Genomic DNA, 22,179 nt, shown 5'->3' with positions numbered 1-22,179 from the left:
CCAAGCCCCATCCAACCTGGCCTTGAACCCCTCCAGGGATGGGGCAGCCACCCCTGCTCTGGGCAGCCTGGGCCAGGGCCTCCCCACCCTCATCATGAAGAATTTCTTCCCAAGATCTCACTTCAATCTCTCCTCTTTCAGCTCAAAACCATTCCCCCTTGTTCTCTCCCTGCCCTCCCTGATCAAGAGCCCCTCCCCAGCTTTCCTGGAGCCCCTTTCAGTCCTGGAAGCTGCTCTAAGACCTCTCTGGAGCCTTCTCCAGGCTGAACAACCCCAACTCTCACAGCCTGTCCTCAAACAGGAGGTTCTCCAGCCCTCGGATCATCTCCGTGGCCTCCTCTGGCCTCACCCCAACATCTCCATGTCCTCCCTGTGCTCAGGACTCCAGAACTGAACACAGCGCTCCAGGTGAGACGAGCGGAGGGGCAGAATCCCCTCTCTCAACCCTTCTCAGCTCTAAGGTCTCCCTGGCACTTTCCAGTAGGCCCCAAGGGTCAGACAGAAGAACCTGAGCTGCTTCCTCCCCCATCCCCGGCTGGCAGACGTGACAGACCCCACGGGAAGCAGCGTTCCGGGCCCTACCTGTGTGCGTGCGCTTGTGCCGCTGCAGCTCATCGCTCCGGGTGAAACGCTTCCCGCAGAGGGTCCAGGAGCAGACGAAGGGCCTCTCCCCGGTGTGCCACCGCAGGTGAGCCCGGAGGTGGGAGGTTTTCCCATACACCTTCCCGCAGCCCGGGATGTGGCAGATGTGTTGCTTTTTTTTACCTGGGTCCCCAGAGCTCCTGAAAGAATCCGAGGGAAAGAGTTAAAACAGCGATTGAAGAAAGACAAGGGCCGGGTCCTGCTCTTGAGTCACACCAACCCCAGGCAGCTCCAGGCTTGGGGAAGAGCGGCTGGAAAGCTGCTCAGCAGAAAAAGACCTGGGGTGTTGGTTGACAGCAGCTGAATATGAGCCAGCGGTGGCCCAGGTGGTCAAGGATCCTGGCTTGGATCAGCCATGGGGTGGCCAGCAGGAGTCCCCATCCCTGAAGGGGTTTAAAACCCACATGGCCGTGGCACTTGGGGACAGGGCTCAGTCACGAGGGCTGCTGGGCTGGCAGTTGGACTCTAATCTTAGGAGTTCTTTTCCAGCCTCAACGATTCTGTGAAATGATTCTCTATGAAAAGCTCCCGCTGACCAGAGGGAGGGAGACTGGGGCCAAATAAGGCACTTTCGGGGTGCAGAGGTTGCTCGGGCAGCCCAGCGCTGCCGGATTCACCGCCTCACCTCCCCTCGCTGTCTTTGCAGTAGGGACAGGTACACGCTTCTCTCCGCACTTTCCGCCCTTCCCGGGGCTGCGGGTCCAGGCTGGACTCTCCCTCCTCTACAGCCGCATTCTCGTCTCCCAGCCCGTCTCCGCTCGCGCTGTGAAGACCCAGCTGAGCCCCGTGCTCGCCTGGAAAAAAACACAGGTTACTGCGGGCTCTCGGTCAGCAAAGCCAGGAGCAGCAGGAGGAAAGCAAGAGGGCCTTTCCCAAGCCTTTCCCCACAGCTGCAAAGCTGTGAGGGTCTCGGCTCGACTGAACCCATGGGTGTTATTAATTCCTGCCTCTTCCCTCAGCTTTCCAGGGCTTCCTGTGGTTTTGAGCCCTGGCAACCCCAGACCGAGCACTCGCCGCCCTCCCCAGCGTCCCCAGAGCAAGGGGTTTGGTCCATGCCCTCTGATTTGGTCCAGAGGAGAGGTGAGAGCCACGGCTCTTGGGAAAAACAGCCTCCTCTGTCACTCCCAAGCCACCTGCAACCATCCCAGCACTGCAAACAGAGGGAAAAATGTAAACTGAGCAACGCTGGGCAGCCGAGATCAGTGTCCACGAGAAAACATCACTGGGGGAAAGCTGGGCTTCTCCAAATCCCAGAAGTCCCTTTTCCCTCCTTCCTTTTTTTTTGGTCTGAGAAGCATTTTTTTCTTGTCAACCATCTCTCCAGCTTCAAGCTGATGAAAACAACAATGCAGGAGCAATTAGATGGCTCCAAAGCTACAAAACAGGTGCAAACTCTCCTGCCAATCCATCCCGAGATCAGCAGGGATAAAGACGGGCTGGGAGAGCGAAGTCTTCCACAGCATCCATCAGCCAAGACGTTATCGCACGCACTCGTTGGTTAATTACTGTGATTACAGAAAAGGAGAAAGAGATATAAAGCTGAAAAATCATTGTGGAGCACAGTCCCTCCCTCTCCCCAATTCAAAACGCTGTCGGAGCCGCCGGGCAGTGCTGCCGAGTTCCCGAACGCAGGCAAACATCAACGGTGGGGTAGGAAGTTTTTAAACCGATCAGTTTTCATTGCAGTTTTATTGCTCTACGCTTACGCCGTCATCTAATCGCTTCTCCAATCACCCCCTCCACGCTTTCCCAAGTGGTTTATATCCCTTCAAGCTCCACTGCTTGATTATTTCCAGGCTGAAAAGCTGGAGCGGGAGCAGAGCCGCCAAGGCTGAGTAATCGTTTTTTAGCTGCAATTAACAGATGCCAATAGGTTTAATGGCAGATTTAGAGCCGAGGCGCTTCCGTCAGAGCCTTGGCTGGCTGCAGCCTGGGATTCGAGCCCAAAATTCACCTTTTCCTACCAATTTCCTACCAATGAACACCTGGAGTCCTGCGTCCAGTTCTGGAATCCCCAGCTCCGTGTCCTCCCTGTGCTCAGGACTCCAGAACGGGACACAGGGCTCCGGGTTTGGTCTCAGCAGAGCGGAGCAGAGAGGGGCAGGATCCCCTCTCTCATCCCTGCTGGTGCCACTGCTCTGGGGGCAGCCCACGATAAAACCCCAACAGCGACGGTTCCCTCACCCCGAGACACCAGGGTGGGGAGGAACAACGTCACATCAAGCCGCAGCGACCACGCCAGGTCTGGCTGGTCGACTGCAAGGGCAGGAGGAGGGAAACAGTTTGATCCCCTCAAAACCCCTCTGGATTCTTAGCCGGGCGCTCCCGTACCTCGTCAGCAATATCTCTGTGCTCCTGCAGTTTAGCAATTCTAGGACAAAACCTTCCCAGTCCCCTCCCCAGCTCTTGCGACATCTGTTTACAGTCTAAAACCAGCACGGAGGGAACCGAGGGGGGTGGTTTTAAGCTTTCTAAGCCAACGACGACAGCTTGCGTTCTAGCTACAGCTCAGAGATTTCCCCATCACATCTGCCCCGGCTGGGGAGGGAGATTGGGAAAAGGAAGAAGACGCAGGCGCTCCCTCCCCAAAATACGCTTGAGAGGGGGAGAATCCAGCCCTGATATCTTGGAATGGCTTCAATATTCCAAGATGCGAAGGCCTACACAGCATTTTATAGTCTGTTGGCACGACATTCAGAGGGGGAAAGAAACCCAAATCCTCCTTCTGGTAATCTATGGCTCGCATCTAATTAAGGTATAAATAAATTAGGGCAAGGGAAGATGGATCCTGTACGTACACGCTTTGCTCTTCACATATTGGGACGCACCAAAGCCTCCCAGAATATCAGTTGCAGGGGAAAGCTTGGCAGAGAGAATCCAGCTGGATAATTGATGTTTATTATCTCCACTAATAGAGATTAATCCTAAAACAAAAGCTTTGGTGGAGGCTGCCAGGTCCCCATTCAAATCCTGAAAAAATACATTAATAGAGCAAGGAGGGGGCGTTAATCCTTGGAAAAGCCTGGGAGGACGGGGAACGGGAGCTGCACTCGGCTCCTGTATCCTCTGCCAGGAGCAAGGAATGGGGATTCCAGCCTCCAAGACCCTCCAGAAGAGGGGTTGGTGTTTGCTGGGCTAACACTAAATAACCCAAAGCACCTGAGTCTTGGCCTGACTTCTCTCCAGACGAGGTGTTTCTTGTCTTCCAGCCAGTCATCAAGAGAGAAAAGGCCTGGGTTTGGTCATTTTACTTAGCAAACCAAACCGAGGAGCGGATTTAGATTCACCCCAGCCGGCCTCCGGAGAGGGGGAATGGGCTCGATGCTCGTTTTTAGGGAACGTGGAAAAGAAAGCAACCCTGCAGCTTTGGTAGAGGAAAAGGGGAGTTGAGGCATCCTCGCGCGGAGCAGGCAGGCACCGCAAAGCTGCCTCGGCTTCCAGACACAGAGGGAAGAGGAGAGAGGAACGGCGAAGGCTGAAAGAAAAGGGAGCAAAACCCAGTGGCAGCTCCGGGGCTCCACGAAGCTCTCGGGGCACCCCCACCCAGGGCAGATAACCCATTCCTGGTGGCTGTATCACACCCAGGAGCTGGGGACATCCCTTCTCGAAGCACCTGACCCTCTGCTTTCCTCCTCTCCACTGCAGCCAAGGGTGGAGGCTCATCCTGAGCCTCAAATTCCGTTGGTTTTAATTCTTCTCTTCTGGAAATATGGGGAATTGGTGCCCACATCCCTCACAGCATCGAACCTCAGAGCCCTGCGCTGGGATGCAGAGATGCCTGGATGATGCCAGCTGCTCCGAGGGGGAAACCGGTGCCCCAAGATCTGATGCTCTGGAAGGGAGCCACGCTGAAACCACCCCTGTTCCAGGCTCCGGCTCCTGCGGAGCAGCGATAACCTCACTCAGAGGTGGCTGGTGGGGCCGAGGTCGGCGCAGATAAAAGGAAAGGGAAGATTAGGGCCCAGCAAGACAGTCCAGAGCAGAGTGAGGGAACTCATGGGGTGCACAGCACCCAACCAGTCCGACCAGCATGACCACCAACCCTCTCCCCCTCCGGCCTTGGGGAAGAAGAGGAGCAGGGCTGCCCCACGGAGCCCAGACCCACAGCACGACTGCGCCAGGACAAACCCCCCCGCGATAACAAAGCCTCTAGAGCAGAACCGTAGCCTTTCCCCAAGCAGAGCCCAGGGTGGCTCAACACTCCCACCCAGTTTAGTGTCAACACAAACTGACTGAGGGAGCACTCGATCCCTTCATCCAGATCACGGATAAAGACTCTGAACAGAACTGGATCCAGCTCTGAGCCACTGGGGACTGGTCTCCAACTGGATCGCGTTCCACTCCCCAGCGCGCTCTGGGCCCGGCCGTGCAGCCAGTTTTTCACCCAGCAGAGGGTGCGCCTGCCCAGGAAGCCAGGAGGGAATTTCAAGTCCAGCCCAGCTAAAGTTTAGAGAAGGAAATTTCACAACAAGATTGTTTTCTGCCGTGATGTCATGGGCGGAACGAACCAAACAATAACAGCGCGTCAAGGAAAGATCCTGTCAGGGCTTGCTGGCCGAGGTTTTGATTCCCGTTCTCCCCTCCCCGATGCCATGTGGATGCCTCATCACCGCCCTGCTACAAAGCTTCCCTTAAAAACAGAGAAGAGGAGACAATCAGGTCTTTGTGTCAGAGCCCCATGCCGGGAAGAGCCCTGGAAGAACAACGTTGCAGCAGAGAGCTGGGGATGCATTCCCAAACCAGATTCCGAAGGGTTATTTCCTCGACAGAGGCTTTGTTTTCCTTTCAGAAGGATCTCCCTGCTACATCTCAGCCTAGAAAGAGAGCTTACCCTACCAAAACACCCTGGGGCAGGGGCATCTCCCCAGTCCCACCAGTACACCAGGCTGCCTCCCAGCTCCATCCACCCCCTGGAATAAACACCCTGTAGCATTCCCAAAACCAGAACCCTCCCCCAAGGGCTTTATCTCCAGCCCTGTCCCAGCGACACCAGTTTACCCAGCACATTTCTCAGAGGGATGGAGCTGGAAGCAGCAGGGCTCTGCCAGGGACGCGGGGGCAGAAGCCCTTTGATGGCAAAACCACATGGACGCAGAGCTAAAAAAAGCCCCCTCTCCTCGGTTAAAAGGGGAAGAGAAACCTGGGCGGCGCAAACTTCTTGAAACGGCCCCCACCCCGCTCACCACAAGGCTTCGGCGCATGGGGGCCTCACGCAGGTCGCTCCTCTGGCTAATATTTGCTACTTGAGGGGTTTGGACCCCCCCCCAACTCCCAGAACGGCCCCCAAAACCTCCTCCCTTCATTGTTGAGGCACCCATGCAGGGTTTTGGGGTGACACCAGCTGAGGAAAATCTCCTCCTTGGCTCCGTGGTTGCTTCCCCTTGGAGCGGAGCCGGCTCCAAGGCCTGTTTGCCCACATACCAGCCCAGTACGGTCACATCCCTCCTCGTGTCTCGGCCACTGGGGCTAATTCGCTGCCAAGGACGAGGCTGCAGCCTGCAAACCACCTCGTGAACTCAAACCCAGGGTGAGTTAAGTCTGCACAGAGCACCCAGCACTGGAAAGCTGATTTTCCAAGCCCTTTTCTGGTGGTGTTTTCTCCAGGGAGGTCGTGGCCCTCCCTGCTTTGAGTTGGAAGAGACCTTGAAGCAAAGAAGCTTCCGATTCCATCCCAAGAGCCTAAGTTACAGCCCCAGGGAGCTTGGGGGTCTCAGTGGGTCCCTGCAACCCCTTTGAAACCTGAACCCCGCTCTGGTTTTTCAAACCTAATGACTTCAAAGCGTCGCCCGAACGTCACATCCTCCCAGCAAAGCCCTGAGCTGCGGTTCTCCGCGCAGCCGCAATCGGATGGTGTTGGTCAAGCGTGGAACAGGAGCTAAACATGCTGCTGAGTGAAAAAAAAAGAGGAGGAGGAGGAGAAGGCGGCTCCCTAGCGTGAGCCAGAGGGTTTGATGGGTGGTCTCTGGAGCGTTCCTCCCTGCCCCACCTCCGAGGGCAGAGCCAGGCACAAATACAGGAACCAGTTGTCCATGTGCTTCTACGGCACCTTCAAAACACGCCTGGACGGCGGATGCAGGGAACACACCAAATCCAGGCCAGGAACGGTGGAAGGGACCCTCCACCACCTGCATTCCCTCATCTAGAAGGGGCAAGGCACCGCCAGCTCCCCTCTGGGTGAAACCCCTGCTCGAGCAGGTCTCTCTGCCCGGGGAAATCCAAGGATCAGGCTAATCCAGACAGCGGCGAGGTCTGTAATAAACAGGCGGCCGCCTGCAAGCCGAGCTGCTGTAGCAACAGCCCAAAATACTGCTGCAAAACAACCCCCGGGGAGAGCAGCCGCCGCCACCGCCTCCTCTCGCGAGAAGGAAGCACGATTGAGCAACAGCTTTTTTGCTGCGCCTCAGCTGTGACTAAACCGAGTGCTGCCTTTTCAGCTGGAGCCAGCACAAAAACACAAAGGAAAAACACTGGAAAAGGGAGCAGAGCTCCTTTTCCGCACCGATTTCTTCCACCGCTGAAGCCCACGGCCCCCGCGGACAGGCAGGACAGGGTTTCCAAGGGGAAGCCGAGCGGCTTCGAGCTCACACCCTGTGTCCGCGCACCCCCCTGGGGTGGTGGGAGCCTCTGGGAGGTGCCAGGGCCGATCCAGGAGGGAGCTGAGCAGGGAGCTCAGCGCCAGCCACGAGCGTGGGCCCGTCTTGGGCAGGATGAGATCACAGCGTCCCACGCCAGCACCCAACTTCAGGCTAAATATACACTTCAAGAGCCTGTTCTTCCGCCCCTGCAAGGAAATTCCCCAGGGCCGTTTGTTTGTTTTCTAGGGGGAGAGCAAGGGATTGCAGTTATTCCTGAGCTTTATCAGGCCCTGACTCTTTCTGCTGGGCTCCTGCAGCCCAGGAGCTGAGCTGCACTCGGCTCCACTCCCCAATCCTGCCCCGAGACCCCCAGAGCAGCTGTCGGGTCGGGACAGTGGCCTGGCTCACAACCCTGCTTTACCCTCAACGTCTCCCCCCACGCCTGCCTCTCCCCTCATCCTACTCTTTCCTGATTCACTGCCCCCTCCGCCGTTTCTTTTCACGCCCAAGAGATTTAACTAGATCAGAAACTCCCCAAAATGAGTTTCAGGATCTTCTGGTCATTAGCAGAGGCTTTACGCTTACTCCTGAGGGCCAGCAGAAGCAACCTCCGGCTTGCCAACTCTGTTTGGCATCGCACGCCCCCAGCTCTGGCTCCAACACGGATGTGCCGGCGCCCCAAACCCCACAGTGCCCAGCGAGGTGCACGGAGCCGCCCAGGCAATGTGGTTTCACCTTCAGTTTCCTCTGCTCGGTTACAGAAAGGAATGGAGATGAAAAGAACTTACCGGCAGTGTTCGCTATGGCCAGTGGCAGCCCTTGCAGCTGATGGACTTGGATCCCAGACGCTCCCAAGGCACTGAGGTTAATAGTCTGGAGGCCTGGCACGGAGGAGAGCTGGGCGGCGTTGACGGTGACAGTGCCGCTGGGGAGGGAGGCGATGGGGGTGAGCGTGGTGCTGGTGCTGCCCGACTGCCCCAAGGAAACTCCCTGCATGGGGGCCAAGGTGATTGTCTGGGCCTGGGGGTTTTGAACCTGAAGGTTTTGGAGCTGGATGGTTTGCCAGCTCACCTGCCCGTTGGGACCCACCGTGGGCGTTCGGATGATGATGGGCCCGGAGTTCGGGACAGCTTGGAGCTGCAGGTTCTGCAAGGTGTCTTGGGAGATGGCTTGAGCGGCAAAGGGTTGGCCGGAGAGAGGGGTGGTTTGGAGGGCTTGGATCGTCTGCCCGCCTTGGACCAGCTGCGGTTGGATCAGGATCTGCTGCTGCTGCGACTGCTGGCTCTGATCCCCCTCCTTCTGCTGCCCCGACTGCAAAGCCACCCCAGAAACCTGGCTCTGCAGAGAGTCCGCGCTCTGTTCGCTGCTGGGTCTTTGGGGCGTTTGGGCCTGGGAGTTGGTTCCCACCGTGGCGCCGGTGGAAAAATTCATGACCCCCACGTTACTGGTGGTTGTGGTGGTGGAGAAGCTGTTGGCGTTGGTGAAAAAGGCGCCAGAACTGGCCTGAGACGTGGCCGTGGAACTGGTGGCCGTGCCCGAGGTGGCCGGCTGGGAGCTGCTCTCCGGAGAGCCGGCGCTGCTCAGGGTGGTGGTTTGGGAGGTGGGAGCCAAGCTGGCGGCCACGCTGTTGACGGGCAGCAAGGTGATGTTGCCGTTGAGAGCCACGGGGACGTTGGCCACGTACTGGGTTTGCCCGGAGAGGGAATTGTTGGCCAAGCCCACGCCCTGGATGGGGACGGCCTGCTGCAGCAGGTTCGGCATGGCGATGAGGTTACTCGTTCCCGCTCGGCTCGTTATGATCTGCTGGTTTGTGCCGGGGATGATCTGGAGCTGCCCAGAGGCATCCTGTTGCACATTGACTTGAGTAGGGGCGGTGGCAAACTGGAGCTGCTGCCCATCGATGGTTTGGAACTGGGGAATGACCTGGTACTGGATATTCGGGATAACCCCCGGCAGGCTCGTCAGCACCTGCTGGTTCTGCAGGGTGGAAGCGGTCGTCACCACGTACTGCCCTGCGCTCACAGAACGGCTTTTGGAGGCATCACCGCCGTTGTTGCCGTTGCTGCCTTGTTCCTTGGAAGTGGTCGGCGTGGTGGAGCCGGTGGAAATGATCTGCCAGCCGTTGGAAGACTGGGTGATCTGAGCTGTGAGATCCAGCTCGCTGCCGCTCCCACCCTGCTGGCCTTGGGAGCTGTTGGAATTCTCGTTGGGAGACTCAATCCTGCTGCAGGTGGCGGCCAGCAGAGCCAGCGGGGAAGGCTGCGACTCCTGGGAAGGAGAGGAGGAGTTAAGGAAGCAGGGGGCGGCACAGTGGGCAGGCCGAAAAGGGGAAAAAAAATAAAGGGGCAATTAAAAAAAGTTAAAGAGAAAGCAGGGAGGAGCGTGCTTGGAAAAGATAAACACTCCTTCCTGAAAAAACCCACCCACAGCCGGAAAAATACAACTGCCAGACGTAGGGCTGTCAGGCCGGGACAGACCAAACCCACAGGGAGGGAGGAAAGGGAAGGGAGTCTGGGTGGAAAAGGCAAGGAGAGGCATCTCCTCCAGCCAAAGCGGACAAATCACCCCACAGGAGAACAATCCTGGGGAAGTTACTCCTCTAATCTGCTCTCGTGAGACTCCATCTGGAGCCCTGTGTCCAGTTCTGGAATCCCCAACTTGAGAAGGACATGGAGCTGTTGGAGTGAGCCCAGAGGAGGCCACGGAGATGATCCGAGGGCTGGAGAACCTCCTGTACGAGGACAGGCTGAGAGAGTCGGGGCTGTTCAGCCTGGATGAAGGGAAGGCTCCAGAGAGACCTTAGAGCAGCTTCCAGGACTGAAAGGGGCTCCAGGAAGGCTGGGGAGGGGCTCATGATCAGGGAGAGCAGGGAGAGAACGAGGGGAAAGGTTTTGAGCTGCAAGAGGGGAGATTGAGATGAGATCTTGGGGAGAAATGTTTTGCTGTGAGGGTGGGGAGGCCCTGGCCCAGGCTGCCCAGAGCAGGGGTGGCTGCCCCACCCCTGGAGGTGTCCCTGGAGCAGAGGCACCGTCTGCGTTTCTGAGCTTCTGAGCCGTGTGAAGCTGGGGGTGGAGGGAAAGGCGCTGGGTGTCGGTGCTCTGGAGGGTTTGGCAATGTCACAATCCCCATCGGCGCTCACTCAAGCTCTTTTCTTCCTCTCCCTGGGGAGAGGAGCTGGCGTAACGCTCGGCTGGGCCAAACAAACATCTCAGCCTGACCCTGGACTTTGCCATGGGGATGACGAGTTCCCCATGGCGAGCGGAGCTGTGAGGCCACCGGCTCGGGGCTGTTTCTGTTCCCTGCACTCACCTGGGCCTCCTCAGCGCTCGGGCTGCTGTTACCGCTGGCATCTCCCTCGCCCTTCTCGGGCTTCACTGTCGACATCTCCTCGGAGCTCTCTTGGTCTGCGAGGGGTGGGAAACGACAGCAGGAATTAAAGACATTTCTGGGCAGGAAAGGGGGAACAGGAATGCGTGGACACATGGAAATCACGGGCAGGAGGGCTGGGAAGAGTTGGCAGGGACCCTGTGCTGCTCCAGTGCTGGCGCAAAGGGGCTGGGAAGCGGAGGGAGCTGCCAAAGGGGAGCTGGCAGCGGGACAGGAGGAGGCCCCGGCCCTTCTCCAGGCCCCAGCTCCTCCCTGCCTGCCCGGGACACTCCCTGGCCCCTGTCCTGCCCCGGCCCTCCTCTCCCTGCCCTGCCCACGGGATTCCCTGATCGGGATCCTGCCTGCCCTGCTCCCCAGTCCGGGACCTGCTTCCCAAAAATGCCTCCTTTCCCCCCAGTCCCAGGACCTGGGGCCCAAACCCCCAGCCCCCTCTCACCAGGGTCCCCTCCAGCCCTCACCATGGCTTTCCCGGACCCCCCCACTTCCTCAAAACACCCCCCTCCTTCCCCACAGCTCCCCCTGCTCTTGGTTTCCCCCCCCCACAAGGCTTCCCTGGACCCCCCCTTCCTCAAAACTCTCCCTCCTTCCCCAGAGCTCCCTCTGCTCCTGGTTTTTCCCCCTCCAGTCCCCACCAGGGCTTCCCTGAACCCCCTCCAAACACCCTCCCCTGCCCGGCTCCCCCCCTGCCCTTCCTCGGTGAGTTTGGAGTGGGGAGCAAAGATCTCAGGATCCTCCCTCACTCCCCAAACCCCTCCGTGCTTCCCCCAACTCCCGGGGCCTCCCCCCCACGCCTGTTCCCTTGGGATCCTCACTCTCCTTGGTGCCCTCTCCCCACAATTCCTGAGACCCCCCCTTGCCTGATCCCTTGGTGTCCTCTACCCCTTCACGGGTGCTCCCCGATTCCAGGGGGCTTCCCCCATCCTATCCCACCTCCCTCGTGTTCCCTTGATTCCCTGAGTCTCCTCCATCCTCATTTCCTTTCCCCGATTCCTGGGGTCTCCTCTACCCCATCTGCCCCCTCTATTCCTGCCTCCCCACCCTTTTCATTTACCAGGCTCTCCCCAGGCCATCTTCCTGGTTCTTCTGGATCTCCCCCATCCCACCTTTCCCCCTCAATGCTCCCCCCGAATCCTGGGGTCTCCTCCATCTCCCCCCTCCCTCATTCCTGCTGCCCCCATTACTCCCAGCCCCGGTGCTCCCTGATTCCCATGGGCTCCCCCTTCCTACCTGCCCCCTCCCCAATCCTTCGAATCCTCTCTCACCCCTTCTCCTTCTCCCCCCATTCCTGACCCCCCAGCCCCATTCCCCCAAATCCTGGGATCTCCCCCCATCCCCCACAAATTCCTGCCCCCCCCCCCAGTTCCCAGAGTCTCCTCTCCCATTCCTGCCCCTTCTATTCCCATTCCCCCAGTTCCCAGAGTCTGCCCCCCAATTCCCACTTCCCCTCACTCCCGGGGTCTCCCCCATTTTCTGTGTTTCCCCCCCTACTCCCGCTACCCCCAATTCCCAGGGTCTCCCCAATTCCTCCCCCCATTCCCCTCCCAATCTCCACCCCCAATACCCGTGTTCTCCCCCCTCCAATTCCCAGGGTCATTCCCCCCACCCCATCCCCAGGGTCTCCCCCATCTTCCCCCCCCGCCAATTCCCTGTGTCTCCCCCTTCAATTCCCGTGTCTCTCCCCCACCCCTCCAAGCCAGGATCTCCCCCATCCTCCCCCCCCAATTCTCGGTGTCTCCCCCCCATCCCCAGGGTCTCCCCCATCCCCGCCCCCCGCTCCCTCCCCCGGGTCCCCCCGCCCCTCTCCCTCCCCTGCCCTCCCCCGGGTCCCTCCCCCGCCCGTTCCCCCCCGCCATCTCCCGGCCCCGCCGAGGCCCGGCCCGGGGCGGAGCCGCCTCAGGCCCCTCCGACTCCGCCACCGCCTCCTCTCCTCTCTCTCTCTCTCTCTCTCAGCCCCCGTTCCTCTCGGCCCTTACCGCTCATGGTGGGGGGGCCGGGGCCGGGGCGGGGTGGAGGGTGTGGGCCGAGCCCGGGCGGCAGCGGCGGCGGCTGCGGGGCGGGACGAGGCGGGGCGGGTCGAGGCGGCCGATCCCCGCCGGTGACCGCCAAGGCGCTGCCGAGGGAGGGGAGGGGAGCGGCGCGCGGGACCCGGCCCTGAGCCCCGCCCCCCCCTCCCCCCTCCCCCCGCGCCCCCCCCCCGGCCAACCGGCGCTCGCCTCGGGCCTCGATGGACGCGAGGCGCCGCCAATCGCAGCGCGGCCCCCCGCCCGCGCGCCGGGCCCCGCCCCCCGAGGCGCCTCCGCCAATGGCGCCGCGCCGCGGGCGGGAGACGGACGGCAGCGGCGGCCAATGGGAGGGGAGGGAGGGGCGGAGGGGGCGGGGCGCCGCGCGCCTTCCCCCCCCCGCGCGCGGCGGGCGGGACCCAATGGGAAAGCGGGAGGGAGGCGGCGGCGGCCAATCAGCGCCCGCGCGGGCTCGCAGGGAGACCCCGTACGGGAGAGGCGGGCGGCGGCGGGAGGGGCGCGCGGCGCAGCCAACGGGAGGCGGGAGGCGGGGCTAAGCGGAGATTGACAGCCGAGCCGGCCAACCGGCCGCGAGGACCGCGCCCGCGGCGGGAAGATTGACGGCCCCGCGGGCCAATCGCGGCGCGGAGGAGGTGGCGGCGCGGGGCCGCGCGGCCAATGAGAAGGGCGGAGCGTTCCAAACGGGCCAATGGGAGGCGCGGGGGGGCGGGGCCAGCGGGCCGGCTGCGCCCTTGGAGGGACGGGAGCGTGGGGGAAAAGGCGCCATCTTGGCCCTGGCTCCGCCCAGGCCGCGGCCGGGGCTCGGCCTCCCCCCGGCGCCCCCCGAGCCCGGGAGGGACCCGCTGCCGCCGTCCCCGGGCCTCGGTTCCCCTCCTGACCCGCAGGGGTGGCGCTTGGGGACACAAAGTGTGTCCCCGTGCCTCAGTTTCCCCTCCTGCCCCACCGTGGGGACACAAAGTGTGTCCCTGTGCCTCAGTTTCCCCTCCTGACCCGCCTCGGTGGCAGTCGGGGACTCCCCATAGTGGCCCCCATCCCCTCCCAGTCCCCATCATTTCCTGCCAGTCCTTCCCAGTCCTCCCCCAGTTCCTTCCCAGTCCTCTCAGTTCCCTTCATTTCCCTCCCAGTTCCCCCAGTCCCCTCCTCGTCCCATCCAGCCCCCCCGGTTCCCTCAGTCCCTCCCCAGTCCTCACAGTTCCTGCCAGTCCCCCCACAGTCCCTCCCCAGTCTTCCCAGTTCCCTCCCAGCCCTCTCCAGTTTCCCCAGTCCCTTCCCAGTGCCCTGTAATCTGTCCTCCCAGTTTTCTCCCACAACTTCCAGTCCCTCCATTGCCTCCCCAGTACCCACCCCCCCAGTCCTCTCATCTCACCCCAGTCCCTCCCAGTCCCTCCTGGCCCTCTGCAGTCCTCCCAGTTCACCCAGTCCCCTCCAGGCCTTCGCAATCTCCCTAGTCGCCTCCCAGCCCCCTCCAGTATTCCCCAGCCCCCTTCATCTTCCCCTAGTCCCCTCCAGGGCCTCCCAGTCCTTCCCCAGTCCTACCAGTTTCCCCAGTCCCTCCTCAGGCCCCCTAGTTACCCCAGTCCTTCCCCAGCCTTCCTATCTCCTCCCAGTCCCCTAGACTCTTCCCAGTCTTCCCAGTTCTAACTTTTTCCTCTATATCATATGCCCACACATCACCCCTAGTCCTCCCATTCCCCTCCAGTCCCTCCCAGTGCCCCCGACCCCGTTCCCTCCAGTCTCCCCCCAGTCCTCCTCAGTTCCCCCCAGTCCCTCCCAGTCCCCCCAGTCTCCTCCTAGTCCCCCAGACCCTTCCCAGTCCCCCTAGTCCTCCCATTCCCGTCCAGTCCCCCCAGTTCCCCCCAGTCCCCCCAGTCCCCCCAGTCCCGTGCTGGCGCCCCCCGGTGGTCGCAGCGGGCGGTGCCGCCCCGGGCGGGGGCTCTGCTGCCGCCTAGCGGGGGCGGCGGGTCCCTGTCCCCTCGTGTCCCCTCGTGTCCCCAGGAGGTCCCCGAGGCTGTCTCTGCCCTGTCCCCAGCAGGGAGGAAAAACAGGGGCACTGGGACCAGTCTGGGAGGGAATGGAAGGACTGGGATGTGGAAAGGGGGCACTGGGACCAGCCTGGGGGGGACACAGAGGCGCTGTCCCCACAAACCGGTCCCAGTTCCCTCTTGCCTCATCCCAGTCTTCCATCTCCTCCTAAACTGGTCCCAGTTCCCCCTTTCCTCGCCTCAGTGCTCTCATTCTCCCTCAAACTGGTCCCAGTTCCCCCTTTCCTCATCCCAGTGCTCCCATTCTCCCTCAAACTGGTCCCAGTTCCCCCTTTCCTCATCCCAGTGTTCCCATCCCCCCCCTAACTGGTCCCAGTGCCCATGTCACCCACCCCAGTGCCCCCAGTCCACCTCCCAGTGCTCCCATTCTCCCCCAAACTGGTCCCAGTGCCTGCATTACCCACCCCAGTGCTCCCAGTCCTCATCCCAGTATCCCCCTTTCGGGGAGGGAGGGAGAGACTAGGAGGGCAGGGATGGACTAGGGGGGTCAGGGGTGGAACTGGGGGTCGGGGCGGATTGAGGGGGAGAGACCTGGGGGGCAGGGATGGTTTGGGGGGGCAGGGATGGAGCTGGGAGGCCCCATCTGTCGTGCCCCCCCCTTGCGCTGCAGAACCCACATCAAAGCGGTGGCAGCAGCAGCCACCGGGGGGGTTGGGGCACTGCCAAAGGGACCCCCCCATGCGCCCTGGAGCCCCCCCCAGGGCCCCCCTGAAGCTCAGGGTCTCCCCAGTACCCCCCAGTGTCCCCCATTCTGCTCCATATCCCCACAGTGCTCCCCCCACCAATGCTCTGGGTCCCCCCAGTGACTCCCCAGTGCCCCCCCCTTGTTCCCCCCCCACGCTGAATCCCCCCAGTGCCCCCCCAGTGCTCCCCTATGACAATCTGGGTCCCCCTCCCGGTCCCCTCCAAGCCTGGTGACCCCCCCACGCTGCCAGCACCCCCCTCGCTGCCCTGCCCTCCCCCCCCCCGGTGCCCCCCCCCGCGCCGCTCTGCATTTCTGTGGTTCCCAACCCAAAATTGCTGGGAGTCGCCCGGCGTCGCCCGGATTCCGCTGCGGCCGCGACCCGGGGGGGACAACCGGGGGGGCAGCTGGGGGGGGGTGGGCTCAGCCCCATACGAGACTTCGGAGCCTCCCCACTGTCCCCCCACATCCCCATGGGTCCCCCCCCATCTCCTCCATGAGCCCATGGCCCCCCCGTGACCCCACGGATCCACCCAGGTCAACCACATCCATGGGTCCCCCATCTCCCCATGGATCCATCCGGATCCCTCATGTCCCATGGGTCCCCCCATCTCCCCCCCGGGTCCCCCATGACCCCATGCATCCATCCAGGTCCCTCATGTCCCCATGGGTCCCCCCATCTCCTCCATCTCCCCCTGGGTTTCCCATGACTGTATGGGTCCCTGCGACCCATCCAGGTTCCCCATGGGTCCCCCAAGTCCTCATGGTTCCCCCATGTCCCCATGGGTCCCCATGACTCATCCAGGTTCCTCATGGTTCTCCATGGGTACCCCATGTCTTCATGGGTCCCCCACATCTCCATGGGTCCCCATGACCCATCTACCTCTCCATGGGTCCCCCATGTCCCCATGGTCCCCCACGTCCCCATGGTCCCCCACGTCCTCACGGTCCCCCTATTTCCCCCATGTCCCTACGGGTCCCCATGACCCATGAAGGTCCCCATTGGTCCCCCACATCCCCATGGGTCCCCACAACCCATCCAGGTCCCCATGGTCCCCCACATCCCCATGGGTCCCCATGACCCATCCAGGTGCCTCATGGTTCTCCCATGTCCCCATGGGTCCCGCACGTCTTCATGGGTCCCCCACATCCCCATGGGTCCCCATGACCCATGAAGGTCCCCATTGGTCCCCCACATCCCATCCAGGTCCCCATGGGTCCCCCCCATCCCCATGGTCCCCTTATCTCCCCCACGTCCCCACGGGTCCCCACGCCCCATCCAGGTCCCCCCACGTCCCCTGGGTCTCCCCATAGTGGTGCTGGGGGGGTGCTCATCCCCACAGGAGCCCTCGGAGCCTGCGGGTGTCCCCCCCGTGTCCCCCCCGTGTCCCCGCGGGCGCTGGCAGCCGTGGCCGGCGCACCCACACGCGCTGGGCCCAACGCTATTTTGGGGCCTCCGACCGCAAGAGAAACATCCGGGGGCCGCGGGGGGGACGGGGACACGGGGGACGCGGTGGCCACCGCCGGGGAGGGGAGGGGGGGCCGGGGAGGCCACCCTGGGTGTGGGCAGGGGGACAGCGGGGGGGGGAGCTTGGGGACACCAAAGTGGGGGGACGCCGGGATGGGGGGTCCCCCACGCCCCCATGGGACTCCCCCTTCTTCCCCACGGCCTCACGGGTGGCCCTGTGTGTCCCCCCATCACCCCATGTCCCCAGGGGTCCCCTCAATCACCCCCACGTCCCCTGAGACCCCCGTGTCCCCATAGGTCCCCTCCATGGCCCCATCACCCCACAGATCCTCCTATCTTCCCCACAGGTCCTCACAATTTCGGGGGGGGCTCGGGGACGCTGGGTGGGGGGACGCAAGGCTGGGAGGTCCCCGTGGGTCCCTCGTGTCCCCCTGGGTGGCCCCATCACCCCATGGGTCACCAATATCTCAGGGGGTCGTGGGAGACACTGTGGGGGGGACACGGTGCTATGGGGGACACCGGGCTGGGGGGCTCAGGGACAGCGTCCTCGTAGGGGGGCTCCACATTCCCAGCGCTCCCAGTCCCAGTGCTCCCCATTCCCAGTGCTCCCCATCTACATCTCCAGCACTTCCAGTCCCTTTTCCCACTGTTCCCATTTCCCAGTCCCCACTGCCCCCAGCCCCATTCCCAGTGCTCCCAGTACCCTCAGGGATGGAGGAAAGGAGGGAGGGAAGGATGGATGGAAGGCGGGATGGAGCGTGGAGGAAGGGATGGAGGAAAGGAAGGATGAAGGGATGGATGGAGGGAGGGTTGGAGGGAGGGATGGAAGGAAGGAAGGAAGGTGGGAGGAGAAAGAGGGAAGGAGGGATGGAGGGAGAGATGGAGGATGGGAGGGATAGAAGAAGGGATGGATGGATGGATGGATGGATGGAGGGATGGAGGGAGGGATGGAGGGAGGGATGGAGGATGAAGGGATGAAGAGAAAGAGGGAGGGGTGGATGGAGGAAAGGATGAGGGGGACGGAGGGATGGAGAGAGGTGGGATGGAGGGATGGAAGGAGGGATAGAACGGGGAGGGAGGGATGGAGAGAGGAATGAAGGCAGGGAGAGAGATGGAGGATGGGAGGGATGAAGGGATGGAAGGATAGAGGGAAGGATGGAGGGAGGGAGGGATGGGTGGATGGAAGGATAGAGGGAAGGATGGAGGGAGGGAGGGAGGGAGGGAGGGAGGGAAGGATAGAGGGAAGGATGGAGGGATGGGTGGATGGGGGGAGAAGGATGGAGAGAGGGATGGATGGATGGATGGATGGATGGATGGATGGATGGATGGATGGATGGATGAAGGATGGAGGGAGGGAGGTCTGGGTGTGCGGATGGGGGGATGAAAGAGCCGAGGGGGCCGGGCGGGGGCCGGCGGGCGCTCAGCGGAGCCGCAGCCCGGGTATAAATACCGGGTAATTGCGGGCGGGGGCCGCCCTGTAATCAGCGCCCGCCGCCCCCGGCCCTGGGGAGGGGGGGTCCCCGCCACCTGGGAGCCCCCAACCCCCCCCGAGCGCTCCCCGCGCTCAGTAATGCCCAGTCCCACTCCCAGTGCTCCCATTCCCGGGTTCCCCAGTCCCCACTCCCAGTGCTCCCGGTCACCCCCAGACTAGTCCCAGTACCCCTTTCCTTATCCCAGTGCCCCCACTCCTCCTCCCAGTGCCCCCTTCCTCACCAGACTGGTCCCAGTGCCGGCATTACCCACCCCCAGTGCCCCCATTCCTCATCCCAGTGTCCCCAGTCCCGCTCCCAGTGCTTCCAGTCTCATTCCTAGGTTCCCCACTCCTGACTCCCAGTGCTCCTAGTCCCATTCCCAGGTTCCCCACTCCCAGTGCTCCCAGTTCCCATCCCCAGCACGCCCAGTCCCCTCTTCCAGTGTTCCCAGTCCCCACTTCACAGCCCCAGGACCCTCCATCCCCAGTCCCATTCCCTGCACTCCCAGTCCCCACTCCCAGTGCCCCCAGTCCCACTCCCAGCGCCTCCAGTCCCCACTCCCAGTATTCCCAGTCCCCCCCCCCACCAAGTGAACCAACCCCAATGGGATCCAACCCCGTGCCCCCCCCTCCATTGGGGCCAGCTGAGGGATGGAGGATGGAGCAGGCGTCCCAGTTTGCTCCCAGTTTGTGGGCGGTGGAAGCCCCAGCGAGAGGGGGGTTTCGGGGGGGCCGGTGGTTGTGGCCTTCGGCCGCGGCGCCGCGGCTCCGGAGCGGAAAGCCCTGACTCAGGGTTGGGAAAGGGCCCCGCTGGCTCCCAACCGGGGAGGAAAATTGGGAAAGGGGGGGGAGGAATAAAAAGAAAAAAAGAGGAATTAAAAAAAAAAAGAGGAAAACAGGAAGAAAAAGGTGGTGGACGGTGCTTGGAATTAAACGTGTGTCCCTGTGACCAAGCTGCCTTGTCCTTGTCCCCAGCTCGGGCTCCCCCCAGCCTCTCTGCTCCCCCCATCCCCGTCTCCATCCCCATGCCCGAGTCCATCCTCATCCCTGTCCCCATCCCCATCCCTGGTCCTTCCATCCCCATTCCTGGTCTCCCTGTCCCCATCCCTGACTCCATCCCCATCCCTGGTCCCCCCATCCCTGAGTCCATCCCCATCCCTGTCCCCATTCCTGTCCCCATCCCTGACTCCATCCCCATCCCTGGTCTCCCCATCCCTGAGTCCATCCCCATCCCTGTCCCCATTCCTGTCCCCATCCCTGACTCCATCCCCATCCCTGGTCCCCCCATCCCCATCCCTGACCTTTATCCTCCTCCCCGGTTCCCCCATCCCCACTCTGTCTCCAGCCCATCCACGACTTCCACCCCCATTCCTGGTCCCTCCACCTCCATTCCTGGTCCTCCCTGTCCCTATTCCTGCTCCATCCCTCCCTGTCCCCATCTCCTCTGCATCCACGTCCCCCTCCCACTCCCGCTCCCCCCTCTCCTCATCCCTGTCCCCATCCTGGATCCAGTTCTGTCCCAGGTTGTGCTCCATCCCCGTCCCTGCCACCCCGGGTCCCTGCTGGGTCCTGGCTTGTCCCCATCCCTGCTCTGCGGGGGCTCTTTTCCCCTCACACCATCCCAGATCCCACTCCCATCCCTGCTCTTTGGCCCCTGGTCCTCCCTTCCCACTTTGGTCTTTTTCCCTCCCTCCTTTCCAGCGCTTTTCCTCTTCATCCCCCCGTTCCTCTTCCCCACCCCGGCCCTTCCTCTTCCCTCTCCATCCTCTGCCTCCACCACCTCCTCCCAGCTGCCTTTTGCCCCTTCACTCTCCTCCACCTCCTCCCTTTTCCTTTTCCCCTTCCCCTTCTCCTGCCCCCACCCTCCTTCAGTCTTCTAATCTTCTTCTCCTCACAAATTTCCTCTTCCTTCGTTTTTCTTTTTATTCCCTTTTCCCCTTCCCTTCCCTTCTTCCTTCCCCTTTTCTTTCCTCCCTTTCCTTTCTCCCTCTCCATTTCCCTTCTATTCCCTTTTCCCCTTCCCTTCTCTTCTTCCTTCCCCTTTTCTTTCCTCACTTTCCTTTCTCCCTCTCTCCTTTTCCTTCCCTCTTTTCCTTTTTTCTCTTCCTTCCTTTCTCCCTCTCTCCTTTTCCCTCTTTCCCTTTCCTCCCTTTTCCTTTTACCTGTTCCCTTTTCCTTTCCTCGCTTTTCCTTTTTTCTCTTCCCTTTTCTTTTTATCTCTTCCCTTTTCCTTTTTTCTCTTCCCTTTTCTTTTTATCTCTTCCCTTTTCCTTTTACCTATTCCCTTTTCCTTTCCTCCCTTTTCCTTTTATCCTCTTCCTTTTTCCTTTTTTCTCTTCCCTTTTCCTTTTTTCTCTTCCCTTTTCCTTTCCTCCCTTTTCCTTTTTCCCTCTTCCCTTTTCCTTTTATCTCTCCCCTTTTCCTTTTATCTCTCCCCTTTTCCTTTTATCTCTCCCCTTTTCCTTTCATCCTTTCCCTTTTCCTCCCCCCTTTCCCCCCCGCGAGGGGCGGGTCGGGGTTGGGCTCCGGTCCCGCCGCGTTCAGCCCCGCTCGCTCCCTCCTCCCAACGGCACCGACCGGGACACGGGGACACGGGGACACGGGGACACCGGCACCCGCGGCAGCGCCCGGTGAGGACCGGGATGGGAGACGGGATCCTCGGGATACGGGATCCCGGGAGACGGGAGCCCCGGGATGGGGGAACCCCGGGATACGGGATCCCTGAGATGAGGGACCACCGGGGCTACAGGAGGGGATACGGGATCCCTGGAACAGGGGAACCCCGGGATACGGGATGGGAGACGGGAGCCCCGGGATGGGGGACCCCCCGGGAGACGGGACCCCCGGGATACAGGACCCTTGGGATGGGAGAGGAGCCCCCCGGGATACGAGGAGCCCGGGATACGGGATGGGATACGAGCCCCCCGGGGTGGGGGAGCCCTTCCCCCGGGATGCGGGGTGGGATGCGGGACCCCGTGGGATGAGGGGGGACCCCCCGAGGTGGGGAGTCCCGTGGCATGGGGGATGCCCTCGCTCCCGGGACTGGGATCCCGGGAGACGGGACTCTCCCCCCCCCCAACACCCCGGGATGTGGGACCCCCAGGATGGGGGATCCCCCCCGGGATGCGGGACCCCCAGTTTGGAGGCCCCTCCCAGGACAGGGACCCCCGACATGTGGGACCACGCAGGATGGGGCCCCCCCTCCTGTATTGGGGACCCCCCCTCCAGTATTGGGTACCCCCCCTCCAGTACTGGGGACTCCAGTCCCTCCCAGTACGAGGATTGCAATGGGACAGGGACCCTCTGGGACAGCCCCCCACCCCGAGTGAGGAGGGTCCCCTGGGTGGGGGGGACCCTCCCTGTCCCCCCCTGTCCCCCAGGTGTCCGGCTGCGGGGGTGGTGGCCGCAGGGTTATTTTCAGCCCTGGGACCTCGTGGGTGTTTCCAGCCGGGTGTGTCCCCCCCCAGTGTCACCGCTGCCACCACCAGCCCGGCCACCGCGTCCCAGTCCCTCTGGGGGACCCCGGGGGGCTGAGCTGGGGGGCTGGAAGGGGTTGGAGGGGACCTGGAACCTGTGGATGGGGACACATCTGTCCCCAGGGCTGTGACACCCCAAGACCTGCTGGTGGGGACACATCTGTCCCCAGGGCCATGGGACCCCTGAATCAGCTGATGGGGACACATCTGTCCCCAGGGCTGTGGCCCCCAAGACCTGCTGGTGGGGACACATCCGTCCCCTGGAGCCTCACACCCCCTGGGGACACATCCGTCCCCAGGGCCATGTCACCCCAAGACCTGCTGATGGGGATGTGTCTGTCCCCAGGGGTCTGGCCCCCCTTGGGGACACATCTGTCCCCAAGGCTGTGGCACCCTGGAGCCTGGGATGGGGACA

At 62.1% G+C, this 22,179-nt stretch overlaps 1 protein-coding gene across 5 annotated transcripts in view; it reads right to left on the bottom strand.

The window, feature by feature from the left end:
• Positions 1 to 22,179, bottom strand: part of SP1 (Sp1 transcription factor) — a 29,952-nt gene that overhangs the window by 3,979 nt on the left and 3,794 nt on the right. Inside the window, exons 1-5 of one of the 5 annotated variants that reach the window (XM_069879544.1) lie at positions 18,402 to 18,420; positions 10,527 to 10,611; positions 8,006 to 9,485; positions 1,268 to 1,436; positions 583 to 782 (exon numbers count right to left, since the gene is read on the bottom strand). In XM_069879544.1, the coding sequence (XP_069735645.1) occupies positions 583 to 782; positions 1,268 to 1,436; positions 8,006 to 9,485; positions 10,527 to 10,601 (1,924 nt within the window). In that variant the 5' untranslated portion in view covers positions 10,602 to 10,611; positions 18,402 to 18,420. Of the gene's footprint in view, positions 1 to 582; positions 783 to 1,267; positions 1,437 to 8,005; positions 9,486 to 10,526; positions 10,990 to 11,655; positions 11,696 to 12,577; positions 12,685 to 18,401; positions 18,421 to 22,179 lie in introns of those variants that run through there. The other 4 variants (XM_069879543.1, XM_069879542.1, XM_069879546.1 and 1 more) reach the window with 4 other exon arrangements.

This window comes from Phaenicophaeus curvirostris, chromosome 38 (genome assembly GCF_032191515.1).
Source record: "Phaenicophaeus curvirostris isolate KB17595 chromosome 38, BPBGC_Pcur_1.0, whole genome shotgun sequence".
In the NCBI taxonomy this organism is placed as follows: Eukaryota; Metazoa; Chordata; class Aves; order Cuculiformes; family Cuculidae; genus Phaenicophaeus; species Phaenicophaeus curvirostris.
Note: the sequence above shows the minus strand (reverse complement) of the source record. Positions and strands in the feature narration are given on the sequence as shown.